The sequence below is a fragment of the Hippoglossus stenolepis genome, chromosome 4 (assembly GCF_022539355.2).
Source record: "Hippoglossus stenolepis isolate QCI-W04-F060 chromosome 4, HSTE1.2, whole genome shotgun sequence".
Lineage (NCBI taxonomy): Eukaryota > Metazoa > Chordata > Actinopteri > Pleuronectiformes > Pleuronectidae > Hippoglossus > Hippoglossus stenolepis.
The window spans coordinates 2,507,669-2,522,435 of NC_061486.1; the positions used below are offsets into that span (position 1 = coordinate 2,507,669).

The following is a 14,767-nucleotide window of genomic DNA, read 5'->3' on the forward strand; positions in this document are numbered from 1 at the left end:
CTGACAACTACTGTACATGTTGGATATTATTCAGTGTATATGCTCAATGTGAATTTACTTTATTATTAAACAACCTGGTAGGCGGGGGTGCATTTTACCCTATGATTTCACATGGAATTTATACCTTAATGTAAACTCTGTTGAATCTGCTCAGTCCACCTTTTTGCGTAGGAAAGATCACATGCACATGATTTGACATCCGAGCCCCTGTTGGATCGGTGTATTGTGTCGAGTGTTTGACTAATTAAACTGTGATTATTGAAAAGGTCCGTGAGGCACCTGCGAGTCAAACTCGGGGGCTCGTTTCCACCCGGCGACTCTCACATTCGGTAATTTCCGTGAGACGCGCACACACACACGTAATCGCTCTGATGTCACGCTCGGAGGAAAACGCCCCCTTTCTCCTTGGAGAAGACCGACGGCCATTTTACGTTCACCAGTCGTCATTTCACATCGCTACAGTAGGACGGAGAGCGTCAGGACTCACTTTCATCATATTTCTATGACAACTGTAGTGGAGAGAATTTGCCTACAATGAACTGAAACTCTTCCTGAAATCAAAATCCAGTAGATCCTAGTGAAGTGACGCATAAGCCAGTGATTTCAAGTGTCGAGTTGTAATTTTTTGCACCTCAATGTAGCTAGAGGAAATGGCTGTGGAAAGCATGACTGTGCATCCAAACTCCCCAACTACCAACCACGAACACAACAGTCTCCTGACTGACGAAAGGTCGAGTAATTCTACAATCATATTGAAATGAAATTATTTATTTGTCCTGTGCTTTTACACAAAAAGCCCGGAGTTTCTTTTTCCTTTTTTTTCTGTCAGAGGGATTAAATCCACCTTTTCTTGGAAAACGAGTGCAGAGGTAAAGAACGCCATGTTGACACGACAACGCCAACTGGGAGGCCACATAGCAACTGGGAGAACGTTATTCCCCGTCTTTTTATTACGTGTCCACAATCCACGGTCAATCGACTCGAGACAACGTGACCAGAGACAAAAAGACGCGAGTGAAACCCGCCGACCACCCCGCCGCCATTCTTCACTTCAACGATTAGAAAAAGCATCGGTTGAAAAACTTGCCCACATTTAAAAAGACCCATCGACTCAATTTAGCGTCGGTTCACGCGTGTTGTTTGTGCGGGGACGGTAACGAAAGTCCCGCAGGTGCGACGCATACAAGCGGTTGTTTTTATTGCTAACGCGGGCCTACTCTTTAGGCTAACTTAGCAACATTAGCTCGTTAGCTAGTGCTACTGTTGGCAAGAGAGTGAGGGTGGCTAAGCTAATGGCTAATGGTTTGTGTGAATGGTAATCTGCTAATTATCCGCGTTTCCACTCAATGCATAATCTAAATAATATAGCGTGTATAACGGCATCACACCAGTTTGGGTAATGGGAATTAGCCGATACGTTAGAATCCATTCGGTGTACACGGTGACGCTATGGCGAAATAACTTGGCTCAATGGTGTCCACCTACTTAAAATGTGTACTCGCCGACATTTAACTCGTTAATAATACTCGTATTGAAACTTATTTCGCTCCTGAATGCTTTTACATTGAAGGAGTTTCTTCCCCTAAACTCTTAATTGTTGCTTAATTTGAGAATATTTGACTTTGTAGAGATGCCGATTAACCAGTTTTATTGTGCGGCGAGTCTCGTTTGATAATCTTCTCGACGCGTTTGTGTTGTTTGTTGCTCATTTGTCTAATATATCCCTTTTTTTCTAGTCGTGCCCTCACTGACTCGTCCCAAACATCCACAAAAGTCCCCAAAAAAGTGCAAAACGTCTGCAAAGCATCCCAGAAGTGTGTTTCAAGTCAAACACAAAGTTCCCTTTTTCCACAGTGTCCCAGTTGGCAAAGTTTCAGTGTGTTAACCAGTTGACCCCCACGCCCCACAGACCCCACTAGTGTCCCTTAAAGGCTAGGGATAAAAACTTTTTTGAGTGTGGAGACAACCTGTCACAGTAAGTATTCCCCATTTTAATCGTGGCCCTTTTGCTTACAGAATTGATGAAGCTATGGATTCTTCCACTAAGTTAATAATGTACCATAATGCATGGTAAAGCCTTTGATTCAGTCGTCTGTAGAAGATGAGAATGATGGTGTGCTCTGTTGAACTGTCAGATCTTCCCACAGTTGTCTGTTAGTATGGTGTGTTCAGAGATGTTCTAGTATTGAGGAGTGTTAATGGACTGAAACTTGTTTATCATGGTGTACATGGATGGCAGATACTGCACAGACCTGTGTTGCACTTAGTTTTCAGCAGTTCTTTGGTTCTTGTCTTGAATGTGATGAATAATCAGAAACTCATGAAGGTGGTAACAATGATTCCTCTCTGCAGGTCTGTTAAGCAAAGGTTTATGTCTGTGGACTTTATGAAGTGTCACATTTACACTGAGCCGACTTGTTGATTTCTAGACTGTGCTAGTGTGCGTTTTATCTTTTCTCTAAACTGGTACATTGTTGGCAGCAGCCGATGTGTGTTCAGTATCTCGACAGGCCAGAGGCCATCAGCTTCTGTCCATAGTGAATCCAAGCTGCGCCCTATTCACCACAACCAGCTTTCATAATATAACCAAATCCCTTTGCAATGAGATACACAGGGTCAGCAGAGTATTCCTTGTGTCCCATAGGTCTTAATGAAAAAACTGGCTTTGTATCACGAGCAGTGATTTGACTGTTGAGATGATTCACCTGAGTTTGTGGTCTTTGGATTCAAAGGTGACTGCTGGTGCAGAATATAGAACCTGTTAGAGGAGGTACAAAGTTAATAGACTTATTTAATCGTGTTAGATAATTTTTAAGGAAAAACACTGGGGTTGTTGTATTGAACACTGTGTAATCTGTATATATTTGTATTTTTTTACCTACTTTGCCCAGAAGAAAAATGCTAAAAATAATGGGGAAAGTTATTTTGGCTTTTGTTTGAGAGCAAAATATAATTTAGTTGTTTGGAATGTGCTCTGTAACAAACAGCGGAAAACTTTTATACATGGAGCAACTGAAGTTTTTATAATAACAATAATGAGCCTTTTCTAAAAAACTGAATATCTAGATAACTTGGCTTTTGGTTCTGAGCTTGAGTGATTTTTACTCAGCAAAGTTTTCCAGATAACTTTCTTCTTGAAGCATGTCCCTGATGGTGCATGTTGTACTTCTAGATAAAGACAAATACATTTTTAAGTGCTTTTAATGATGATTTGACTTGAAGTCTTGAAGTTGTTTACTTAGCATCAGTTTTCATTGATTTGTTCCAGTAATGAAATGAGCTCATTTCTAAATGCACTGGTTACTTCTCTCTGAATTGATCTCTGTAAAAGTGTGTTGCTCAGTTGCTGAACACAGGTTATTAAGGCTGATTACTTTGCTCTCCCCAGAGGAAGCTTGCATGCTGAGGATGTGGTGTCGTGCAGTGAACACGTACAGTGCAGCTGACATTGAGCGTCAGAGCCAGTTGACTGTACCAACCACCTGTCATGTTCACATGACCCTGGCCTCTCTGCTGGGCTTCTGCAGTCTCTTCAGACTTGAGCCTGCTTTGGGTGTGGTCCCTTGGGGCAGAAGCCAGGACCTAAATACGGAGTGATTAATACTTGGTGGCTTCATTTTTACTAAAAGTTAACTCCTGTTTTAGCTTGTGCCATAAATCGTACAGTTTTCATCCTGGAAAGTTCTGGAAAACTCTGTACTTTTGTTACCTGGAGCTTTTTAAAAACCTCCCCATCCCAAACCCTACCAACAACTTCCTGCACCCCCCACTCGCTGCAGGAGTAGGCCTTCGTCATGTGATTCATATCAAACAGGATCTCATGGTTTGGTCAAACTGCTGCTTGGGTGGATCAGTTGACCACTGCCCAAGGACATCAGTAGTTCATTGTCCATCCCTCACGCAGTGTCATAGAATTGGGATCCAATCAGCCATGGGCATTTTGGGGGATTGACCTTTTGTGTGTGCGTACGTGTGTGCCCCACACTTGATGGGTTGTATATTCACATTTGTTGTGTGTTAAATACAAACTTAAATGTTCTAGTTTGCATTAAATGAACATGAAGCAGTGGCACGTGCACATGTGTGTATTTTGACTTGCCAGTGGATGTATTGACTTGTTGTGTGGCAGCTTGTTTGGCTGACTTTCAGGTGTGTAGGCTGGGCTGAAGTTTAAAGTATCACCACACTTGAGGTTGTTTTTGATTGCGAAACAATATACATTTGGCGTATCCAGAAAGTTCTGGATTCACCTGAGATACATGACGAGCAGTCAGTGTTATTCCTTGGCTCACTGTAGGTATTCTTCATGTGCACCTTTTGAAGTGATGCATATGTAAAGTATTGACATCTGTGAAGTTTTTTTTACCTGTAGTTTTATCAGAAATACATCTGAGAAATACGGATTCAGTAAATACACCTGGCAGAATCACAGGGATGTACAAATATACAATTTTGCATTTTATGTGCACTTTATTGTGACTTCAGCAACTGTCCCAACAGTGTGTATCTTCAATACACATCCCAGTAGAAAGGTTAAGTATCAGAAATGTCCACAGAAAGTTAAATGTACCACAAGGAAATAAATTATTTATCACAGGTTTCAACCAATTTTTAACTATTAACATTATCAGCTATTATTTTACGTTATTTGTCTTGCTGTTATAATATTTCCAACCTGTGTGATGCATTATATGTGTATTATACCTCAGTGAACCAGCTCGCTATTAAATGTTAAGCTGTTTCTTGATTCATCTTTTGAAAACTTATTTAAACATTAATAAACTCTTGATTCACTCACAAAACCTGCGTTTGAAATGCTGGTAAATTATTCAGCAATAGACAGTAGACTTGATGATGATGATTTTTTGCGATCTCTACCAACCCTCTGTGCTCGTTTTCCTACCTTTTTATCCACGACCTCTGAAAACAAATCACAAAATGTTGATTTTATTTCTTCCTGGTTTCTTTCATGTTTTACATTTACTACATAATGATGTCCTAAAACTTCAGAGCAGGCTGCTAGAGTCGGCCACACCGAGAAGATGAGATGTATAATATCCCTCCATGTTCTTTTCATATGCAGGCCAGAGGATGGAGAACTGGAGGAAGGTGAGCTGGAAGATGATGGGGGAGAAGTTGAGGTGGAGGATATAGGTGGAGGTGCACCTGCAGCAGCAGGAGGAGGAGGCGGCGGAGATGGGGGTGATGAAGCAGGTGGAGGAGGTGAGGCAGGAGGGGAAGGGGCTGTGGAGAAGCCTCGGCAAAGTAAGGAGCGCCACGCCAGTAGCGAATCTGACGAAGAGCGATCGCACCGTCGCAAGAGGAAGAGGAAGAAAGAGAGGGAGCGAGAAAGGGAGAAGAGGAGGGCTAAGAAGAAGCGCAAATCCAAACACAAAGTGAGAACTCAAACCACTGAACGAAAAAATATCCCAATCCAGTTTTCCGCATTGTACTTGTCTTATCTAAGAAATATGAACCTTTGTGTCGCTTACATTCTCTCAATATCTCTGCGGTTGGCTCTCTGTCTTTCAGCGTCATGCATCCTCTGATGATGACCACTCAGACCTCAGTGAGGACTCAGACTACAGTCCCAGTGAGAAGAGGAAGTACAGAGAGTACAGTCCTCAGTACCCCCCTCCTGTAAGTCAAAGGGCAAGCATTGTCCATACTAACATTCAAATCCTGCCAATTTTATCTAAATCCAATAACGGAGTATTCCAAAGGTCTACATCAGACAGAAAAGTATTTCAACAGTCTTGATTTGTCAATATTCAATTATTATTTTTGTGGAAAGTAAAATCACCTAATATGTATAACTTTCTTAAGACTCATGGAGGCTACAGTGGCTCAAAGAAGGGGAGCTACATGAAGATGGAAAAGCCGACCTACGGAGGCTACGAGGAATATGAAGAAGAGAACTATGAGGGAGAGGAAGAAGAGGAAATAGGGGAAGAAGACTATGACGACTTCACGAAGGAACTCAACCAGTACCGCAAGGCTAAGGAGGGAGGAGGTGGTCGCGGACGAGGTGGGTCCATGATTGTCTGGTTAAGCTTTTGGAATTTAATATTAGACCTGTTGTGCCACAGATTAAGCTCAATGCTAAATATGTTGGTCATTTGCTCAAATGAGATTCGATTCATTACTCATTGACACTGAATACAACTGATAAAACTAGAATACTTCAGACCTTAGACGACACCATAGAAGTATTTAATATTTTTAAGAAAAGGTTACTAGGCTTTCATTGACCTTCAGGAAAGTAAACAAGGTTTGTGCCACTATGGGACAAAAGCGTAGTAATGTAGTCATCACCACATGCTTGCTTTTATCTTTAATTCTGATCTGTTGTTGTTAGACAAGGAGCTTATTTGTTAAAACTTTCAATCCAAATTCCATAGATACATTACTGACAGTCTCTTTTGACTCTGTAGCTCACTCTCGTTTCATTTCTCTTTGTCTGCGTGTCTCTGCAGGGGGCAGAGGTCGTATGAGAGGCCTGAGAGGCCGTGGAGGAATGAGGGGAGGAAGGAGGGGTAGAGGAGGAGGCGGCGGCGGCGGCGGCAGCAGAGGAAGAGGAGGAGGTGGAGGTGGTGGAGGAGGAGGACGAGGTGTAAAGATGGGAGGAGACAATGATGAAGGAGATGGCTATGGAGAAGAGATGGAGGTGAGGTTTTGAACTCAGAATGACTCATGTTTATTTACTTTGGTCACAATTCTGGGAACAAGTTGTTGCTTTGTTTTGTTTTCTGTATTATATATATATTTACACAGTTGTTAAAATATATTTCACATGTAATCAGAAGTAAACAAATACCAGCACTCACTCTTTAGCACAGACAAAATCCTGCTGGTGGTCATTATAAGAAAAGTAAAAATTGTCCTATTAATGGATTCATAGGTCAAATAGTTTGGGTGTCTCTTAGTATTTCTGTGTTCTAGTTTCCCAAAACAAACCAAACCACTTTTTACTTTAGGCAAAGGATCGATCTAAACAGTTTTTTACCAACTTTATATACCAGCTACCGCAATTTCACAGAACCTTAAGTCTTGCTTAAATGACATTTGTAATTTACAAAATAAATTGCTTTATATCAAGAATCAAACCAGTGGCACCTTTCAACTGTCCTCGCAGTATGGAGAAGATGATTATGACAACATGGGGGATGAAGACTATGATGACTACTCAAAAGAATTCAATCCGTACAAGAAGTCCAAAGACAGAGGCAGAGGTGGGTTTCCAGGTATTTGTGTGTGTTGTTTTTCATCCAGCTTCTCCGGCTGTAATAATGATGCACAGGGTGTCTTACAAACCTGTGTCTGCCAGTGTTAAATTTCTCCTCTCTACTTTCTGCACCAGGAGGTAAAGGAGGCCGTGGGCGAGGCAGGGGTAAAGGAGGACGGGGAATGATCAGAGGAGGAAAAGGTCGAAACAGAGGGAGAGGGAGAGGTGACATGGGGAATGATGACGACAACGACATGGACAATGGGGTAAGGTTTCTATAGTTGTTATTCAGCCCAAATTGACTGGATATCGAATCAGAAACAGATGGCATGTAATTGTTGGTTTGTATATTTTTAGGATGGATGTGGAGGTGATGGTCCTGGATTAGGACGGAGGAATCTGAATGACAAACACCAGGATAAGAAAGGAAAGGCCATCTGCAAGTACTACATTGAGGGGAGATGCACCTGGGTAAGATCACATTCATGTTTGCTATTTTGACTCAGAAAGTTGTACGTTGATAGAATCATATGTTGTGATTTCAGTTTGGTGGCAACTTATATTTATCATGTTCTTACTACATTTCTGTTATTTTCATACCTGAAGCCTCAGATCCTCGGGCTGTGCAATGCTGATAAACTATATTGATGATGTTGTTACCATCAGTAACCCTTGGAACACCATAATATATTTAATAATGGGCAAAATATCTGAAATATTGTTTGTTTGTTTATTTGAACCTTCTGGTCTCTAGGTGTGTCTTCAAATTTTGGCCCCCGGACAAACAGATTTAATTATGTCCTTTTTTGAACCATCAGGGGGACCACTGCAACTTCAGCCATGACATAGAACTGCCGAAGAAGAAGGAGCTGTGCAAGTTCTACATTACTGGATTCTGTGCTCGAGCTGACCACTGCCCTTACATGCATGATATCCTTCACAGAGAGACTATTAGCACAAGGGAGTCTTGGTACATTGTTGAGTGCTTGTGAGTTCTGTCAAAGGAAAATGTTTCTGAATAGATTTGACTTAATTGAAAGCCTGATATGTTTGGCAGAATATTTTTGAAAGTATTTCTCCTTGACTCCCATCCTACGTGAATTCCCCTGTAAGCTGTTCCACACCACAGGTAACTGTGTCAATGGCGACGAGTGTATGTTTTCACATGATGCCCTCAGTGACGACACTCAGGAGCTGCTTAATAAGGTAAGATCTAAGGCCTTATCGTTAAGGCACATACCCAAAACACGTCGTATAACATGCCTTGGTTTCTTGACTTTATCTAGATCCTCAACTGTAAAAATAATACAAAAGATATTTTAATTAAACCCAAACAATATAGGACCCTCTAACCCCGCAGGTTATTTGTTTTGCCATTTTCTGTGCTCTTTGAAATTTAGTTTATTTAGTTTATAAAGTTTATTTGTTCAAGTTATTCAGTGGTCTAAAGTACAATGAATACAGCTTTTGTGTTTATACAATTTACAAAGTTATTTCTTAAGCAGAAACCTTGTGTGTTTTCATAAATACTTTTTCTTAAATACCTTTAGAAACAGTTCAGAAACATATATCAGTGGATTCTTTGTGACGTTCTTTTCCAGATGCTGGCCGAGGATGCCGAGGCAGGAGCTGAGGACGAGAAGGAGGTGGAGGAACTCAAGAAGCAGGGAATCAATCCTCTCCCCAAACCCCCTCCTGGAGTGGGCCTCCTCCCCACACCTCCTCGGCCTGTTCCTATAGACTCAAACACAGGGCCTGGGGATTTTTCTGGGCCACCACCCGGAGACTTTGGGGGTCTTCCTGGACCTAACCAAGGACCCCCAGGACCAGTACCGGGACAAGGGCCTGTCCCTATGCCCAATCCCTGTGCTGGTCCCCCTGTCCTTTGCCCTGATGGAAATCCTTTCCAGGGCATGCCCATGAATCCTAACATCCCTCCGCCCCACATGGGCCCCCCACCTCCCTGTTCTGGAGGGGGAGGTGGTGGAGGGAAGAAAATCCCCTCATTGTTCGAGATTAAAGTTCAGCCGACGGGACAGCTGGCTCATAAACTGGCTGTCAGGTAAGAGATCAAAAACTAAACATTTATAAACTGTTGTAGTACTAACCTTTATTCAAGGGTATTGTTTGTAATTCTAGACCCTGACTAGACAGACAGGACATGGACCCACATACAATTTCTGCAGATTACAACCCTATCAGACCCAGTAACTGTTCATTCAGCTGTGGAAAATAAACAAATGTAATTATTCCTGATTCCAAGTTCTCCCTCTTATATCAGGAGCCAGACTCCCAGTGGCAGCCAGGGTCAGACCACAACACCTGGACCTCAAGGGGCCCCTGGTACCAGCCCAATCTGCTTTCCTGCCCCTCCAGGCATGATGTCCCCTGACATGCAGAACATGGGCCCCAACCTCGGGATGAACCAAGGGCCCCCCAACATGGGCCCCGGTGGACCGCCCATGATGGGAGGATTTCCATCTGGTGACGGTCCTCCATTCGGCGGTCCTATGCCCCCAGGTCCGCCTCAGGGTGGAGGAAACTACTACCATAACTTCCTCAATCAGCAGGAGGGTAGGCCAATGGAGGGAGTGATCCAAGAAGGTGTGTAATTAATTACTTTAAGAGTAATTATTTTGAATGTTATTGAATATTTTTCAGGTGATGGCAGCAAAGATACTTTTTTTCTACTATTTAATACAATCGCTGTTCCTTCTCAGGTGACAACTTTCAGGGTTTCTCCGGCATGGACGAGAGAGGAGGAGGGACATTTGGTAACCAGTCAGGTGGTCAAGATGGCTCCGCTAATGGAACGTCAGCCAATCAGGGAGGGATTTCTGTTCCTGACTTCCTGCCTCCAGCACAACGTGTCCTGTTTATGAGGATCCAACAGAAGCAGCAGGAAGAAGAGGAACGAGCCCGCAGAATGGCAGAGGGAGGAGCAGAGAAGAGTAGAGACGCTGAAGGTAGAGGAAAATCATCTGCTCCACCTCTGTGTAAAATATATCTGTTATCTGAGTTGTCATCTTTCCCCTTAATGCTTTTGTGATTTCTCTTAAGATTTTACTTTATCATAATAATAATAGTAATCTGTCTTTCATGGGTAAGACCCTGTATTTAATCTTTAAAGATTTTTTCAATGTTAATCAGTAGTATCTGCTGTAAAGTGTTATTTTGTTTCAGACTCTCACAGTTAACACCAATACAAACATGTCTGTCATCCCTTTCTAGGTGATTCAGGGAACTGGTACTCCAGTGAGGATGAGGATGGCGGTAGTAGCGTGACCTCAATCTTGAAGACACTCCGTCAGCAGACCCAGGCTCCTCAAAAATCTGAAGGCCCCCCGAGTGACCCCCGCCTGCAGAAGACCTCCCCTGCCCACCCTCCGGCTCGCCCAGCAGACCCCCGCTTGTTCCGGGACCCACGCCTGGCGCGTAATGCAGATTCTTCCTCTGACTCCTCCCACTCCGTGCCCCCTCCATCTGCCGCCGGGCCGCCTGCAGACCCCAGGTTAGCTCGACTGACTGCTGCTGCCTCAACTGGATCCACATCCCACTCACCACCAACCACTAAACAAGAGCCTCCTCTGGTCTACAAGCCCCCCCCACTTACGACCCCAGCAGTGGAAGAGGAGGAGACAGAGCGGGTTCTACGGGACAAGCCAGTACCGATTCCTCTGGACCCACTCATGGGTATGGCTCTAAGGGATCCGCGCTCTCAACTACAGCAGTTCAGCCACATCAAGAAGGATATTGTTCTCCACATGCCAGCTTTTTCTAAAACCATCACTTGGTCACCTGAAGATCTCCTTCCAATCCCTATCCCCAAGCAGGACCTCCTGCCTCTTCCACCAGGCATCCCTCCTGTGTCCTCTCTGGACCCCCGTCTGTCCCGTGCTCAGCAGCAACTCCACACATCGCTTCCTCACTCACAGCCTCCTCCTGTACAGTCTCCTCCCTCCTCGGACCCACCTGCTTCCTCCTCCTCCGGCTCCTCCATCCCAGACTTTGAGCTCCTGTCTCGCATCTTGAAAACGGTCAACTCCAGCCCATCGCAGAACTCCTCCCCTCCTCTCTTACCCACCTCTTCTGCCCCGATGTCAATGCTGAGTCCAGCTCCCACCATGCCTCTTGCGCCTCCTGAGAAGCCTGCTGACCCCCGTGTGGCTCGTAAGGCCCTGTCAGACCCGCGCCTGCAGCCCCAGAAGTCAGCACTGAAGCAGCCTCCAGAACCCACACCAGCTCCTGTCTCATCTACAACTCCAGCAACAACATCTAGCTCACCTCCCCCTACCACTGCCCCCTATGATCCCAGGCTGCTTTCTTCAGGTGGGGCAGGGCGCGGTGTGGGGGCTGGGGCAGCAGGGGGAGCCAATGTGCTGAGCAACATCAGTCTGTATGACCCAAGGACTAACAAACCAGCCAGCCCTGGTACTAGCAGTGGCTCTAACAACTCTCCCAACTCAACCAACACAGATTCCAAACTCAGTGACACCACAACGGCTAAACCCAAGTCCAAGGAGCCCCTTTTTGTTCGGAAGTCTGCGTTGGACCAACCAGAGCCAGAGAAAAGTGGAGAACAAGGGACAGATAGATACAATAGTTATAATAGGCCCCGGCCAAAGCCTGCACCATCGCCTAACTCCACGTCCCAGGGAGCGCCCACTGCAGCCGGTGCTGCTGCAACCGGAGGTCAGGGTGCTCCTGGAGCTGCTGCAGACCAGGGGCCTGCAGGCGTCCACAACCTACCAGTGTCCTCTCTCTTTGGCGGATTGAAACAGGCAACCAAGCCTGGTGGTGGGACTGGTAGCCCTTTCGGAGGTAACAGCCCGGCGCAGCCCGACCAAGCGGCCATAGACAAGGAAAACGCCTCACTGAAAGACGTTTTCAAAGGCTTTGACCCCACAGCCTCACCGTTCTGCCAGTGACCTTTTGACCCTGGAACCATAAAAGCATCACGTGGTTGGCCTCTTTTAACATTTTGGACACTGAGCAGATTAGTGAAAAGAAGAGAGAAGCGCACTGAGGCATCTGCCTGTAAGACTGGTTGAGACAAATGTTGAACAAACTGATGTTGTTCATCGTGTACACACAGAAATGCTTTATCACAGCGCAGATTCAGATTCTATAAAAGACTCTTGGGAGGGGTTTAAAAGTGAATCTCTAAATCTCTATTTTAAACAAAGTTATTGATGTATAAATAAATGTATTCATCTCAATGCTTAATGAAAATAGTTATTCAGACAGCAGCAAATACACATTTATATCTCATTTCATTATTCCCTTTCCATTTCAATTCTTCAGCTTCATTTTTTGCAAATCTTCTAATCTATGAACTGTTTGATATACTTGTCTGTATATTGGGCAGTTGAAGTTGGCAGTTGAAGTTGGCAGTGCTCCTGGCAGTTTGCTTCTCAGATTTAGTTTTGTTGTTATTAAAAACAGCACTGAGGCAACTCCTCAAGTCCTGTTGCTGACACATATTGTTCGCTACATCACTGCCTTTGCATTTACTGTCCTCTTTATTCCTTTTAGAAACTGTTGTCAAACGCAAGCTTATATTTTGTCAGTTTGATTCACCATGTCACATTTTCTGCAGAAACGCTCGCTACTAAGTACTTAAACTTAAATCTATATTCTGCTTGATTTTTTTTTTTTAGTATTTATTTTTCTACTTCTTTGCACTGTCGGTTTATGTCCTCTGAGGGTTGTATTAATATTTTTAATGTCTGTATCTCCTCCAGCTGTTCATACACGGTTTCATATCAGGTATTTAGCTCTTGCCCCAAAACAAGCAACTTTGGTGTTTAAAGGAAGTGACCTGTGACCTTTCAGCACTGCCTCTCTACCCCACTACACCACTGTTGTCCGTTCCCTCCACCTTCATTTACTTTTCCTATTTAATTAGTGAAATCGAAGAGTATGCAGTTCATAGGTATAAGCTTCTGTGGCTTTAAGGTAGCGGACATGGACATAAGGTTTAGCTTCTCAGACTTCAGACGTACACATCATCCTGTACCTCCCCATCTTTGCTGGCTGATGGTTAGCCAAGTCTTCAGTGACGTTGTAGGGACATTAAACAATTTTCTGCTTTATTTTTCCTCTTTGCTGAAAAGATAATGTCGTCCAAAGGCTCCACCTGTAATAACAGAGCCTTGATGTGTTTTCACCTTGATCAGAATAGGACACTTTGATTCGCTAATTCTAAAATCATTTAGTTTTAACTTTTCGTTGTTAATGATGGAAAGAAATCCCACAGGGCGTGCTGCACATTTCTGAAGGGTTGGGAAAAAAATTGCAGCATTTCAGCGTCAATTTACAAGCTATTGGCTCCAGTGGTTAGTGACAATGTGACAATCACAAACTAGACTTGGACCTAAAATCCAATGAATGCATGAATCTTGCATTCATCTGCAGGTGCTCGCTCTTCTGTCGGTCTGAACAGTTAACACAACTCAACATGTTTTCTCTCAGACTTACAGTAGAAGTGCACGCTTCATGGTGGAAATGTTCAAAGTTAGGATGAGTGATTTAATCTTAACTCCTGAACTTCCCTGACTAGTTTCTGCCTTATACCATAAACCGTTTAAGTCAGACGAGAGTGCAGCATCTGAATCAGGGTGAGGTTAAGTTACATTTTTTTGCCTGATGAGTCACAGATTTCATCGTCGGGCTTGTCTGAAAATCAAAAAGTCACACTATAGCGGAGCAGTAAGAAGATTTTGACTTCTTGAAGGAAAAGATTGTGCAACAGCTGTCGGGATCGTCGTCGACTGTCTTGTGTATAAATGTTGATCATTTTAATTTATTTTTTTTATACTCTGGTAAATATACTTCCTCACTTGTCGTTTTTGAACTGAATCGTTTTATATGTCAGGATAATGAAAGTACCACTCACCTCAGTGGGATGCAGGCAACCTGCCACAGTGTGAAGAGAGGAGGATTTTTTTTTTATTTGGTTTTGACTCAAACTAACAAAATATTCACTATTGGCTCTTTCCTCCCCGGCTCATCAGGAAGCCTCTTAGGCGGCTGAGTGTATAACAAGTGTGAAAGTTATCGTTGATTTGATATTTTATTGCTTTGTTGTTTTGTAAATTTCATGTTCTTTTTTTCTTGCAATGTAAATTTGACCAGTATCCTGTCTTTGGAGGAGTGGAGTTTTCTAACTGTACACTGTAGGTGAGGTTGTCAAAGTATTTAAATAAAGTTGATACATGATCAACCAGTTATAATTATGCGTTCAGCCATTTTCTTTGCCTCAGTTTCATTTGAGCAGTTTATTTCTGACATGATTTGAAAGATTGATAAACCTTTAAGGAACTTGGTTTATGACCTGGAGTGACTGAGACACTTGGCTTCACTTATGGAGCTGTCATGTCGTCCATCTTTATTTACAGTTGATGTTAGTGTGGCTATGAATCAAGTTAATTTCATGTTTTTCTTTTAGGACCCGTTAATGATGTAAATACATGTCATCTTAATGGCTAAAATAAAATTAATTAGTTTTCTGAAGACAAGACTTGCAAAGAAACCTCAAAT

The 14,767-nt window shown here is 43.4% G+C and overlaps 1 protein-coding gene across 4 annotated transcripts; it reads left to right on the top strand.

The window, feature by feature from the left end:
* Positions 1-419: 419 nt before the first annotated feature.
* On the top strand, positions 420-14,460 carry zc3h4 (zinc finger CCCH-type containing 4). 4 transcript variants are annotated; one of them, XM_035154190.2, is made up of 14 exons: positions 420-730; positions 5,084-5,396; positions 5,533-5,640; positions 5,827-6,028; positions 6,477-6,667; positions 7,100-7,244; positions 7,361-7,491; positions 7,583-7,696; positions 8,044-8,155; positions 8,322-8,431; positions 8,827-9,287; positions 9,507-9,829; positions 9,946-10,191; positions 10,457-14,460. In XM_035154190.2, the coding sequence occupies exons 1-14, from the start codon at positions 651-653 to the stop codon at positions 12,151-12,153; spliced, it is 4,233 nt and encodes a 1,410-aa protein (XP_035010081.2). In that variant the 5' UTR covers positions 420-650; the 3' UTR covers positions 12,154-14,460. The 4 variants fall into 4 exon arrangements, with proteins under 4 accessions (XP_035010081.2, XP_035010082.2, XP_035010083.2 ...); XM_035154191.2 differs by having other exon boundaries at positions 7,100-7,232; XM_035154192.2 differs by having other exon boundaries at positions 7,136-7,244.
* The last annotated feature ends 307 nt before the right edge of the window (positions 14,461-14,767 follow it).

Excerpts from the sequence above, each read along its gene's own strand:
- zc3h4 (XM_035154190.2), top strand. The coding sequence starts at position 651 with ATGGCTGTGGAAAGCATGACTGTGCATCCAAACTCCCCAACTACCAAC. Across the intron at positions 6,029-6,476 it reads AGGAGGTGGTCGCGGACGAG|GGGGCAGAGGTCGTATGAGA; the intron begins GTGGGTCCATGA and ends GTGTCTCTGCAG. Across the intron at positions 8,156-8,321 it reads CCACTGCCCTTACATGCATG|GTGAATTCCCCTGTAAGCTG; the intron begins ATATCCTTCACA and ends CTCCCATCCTAC.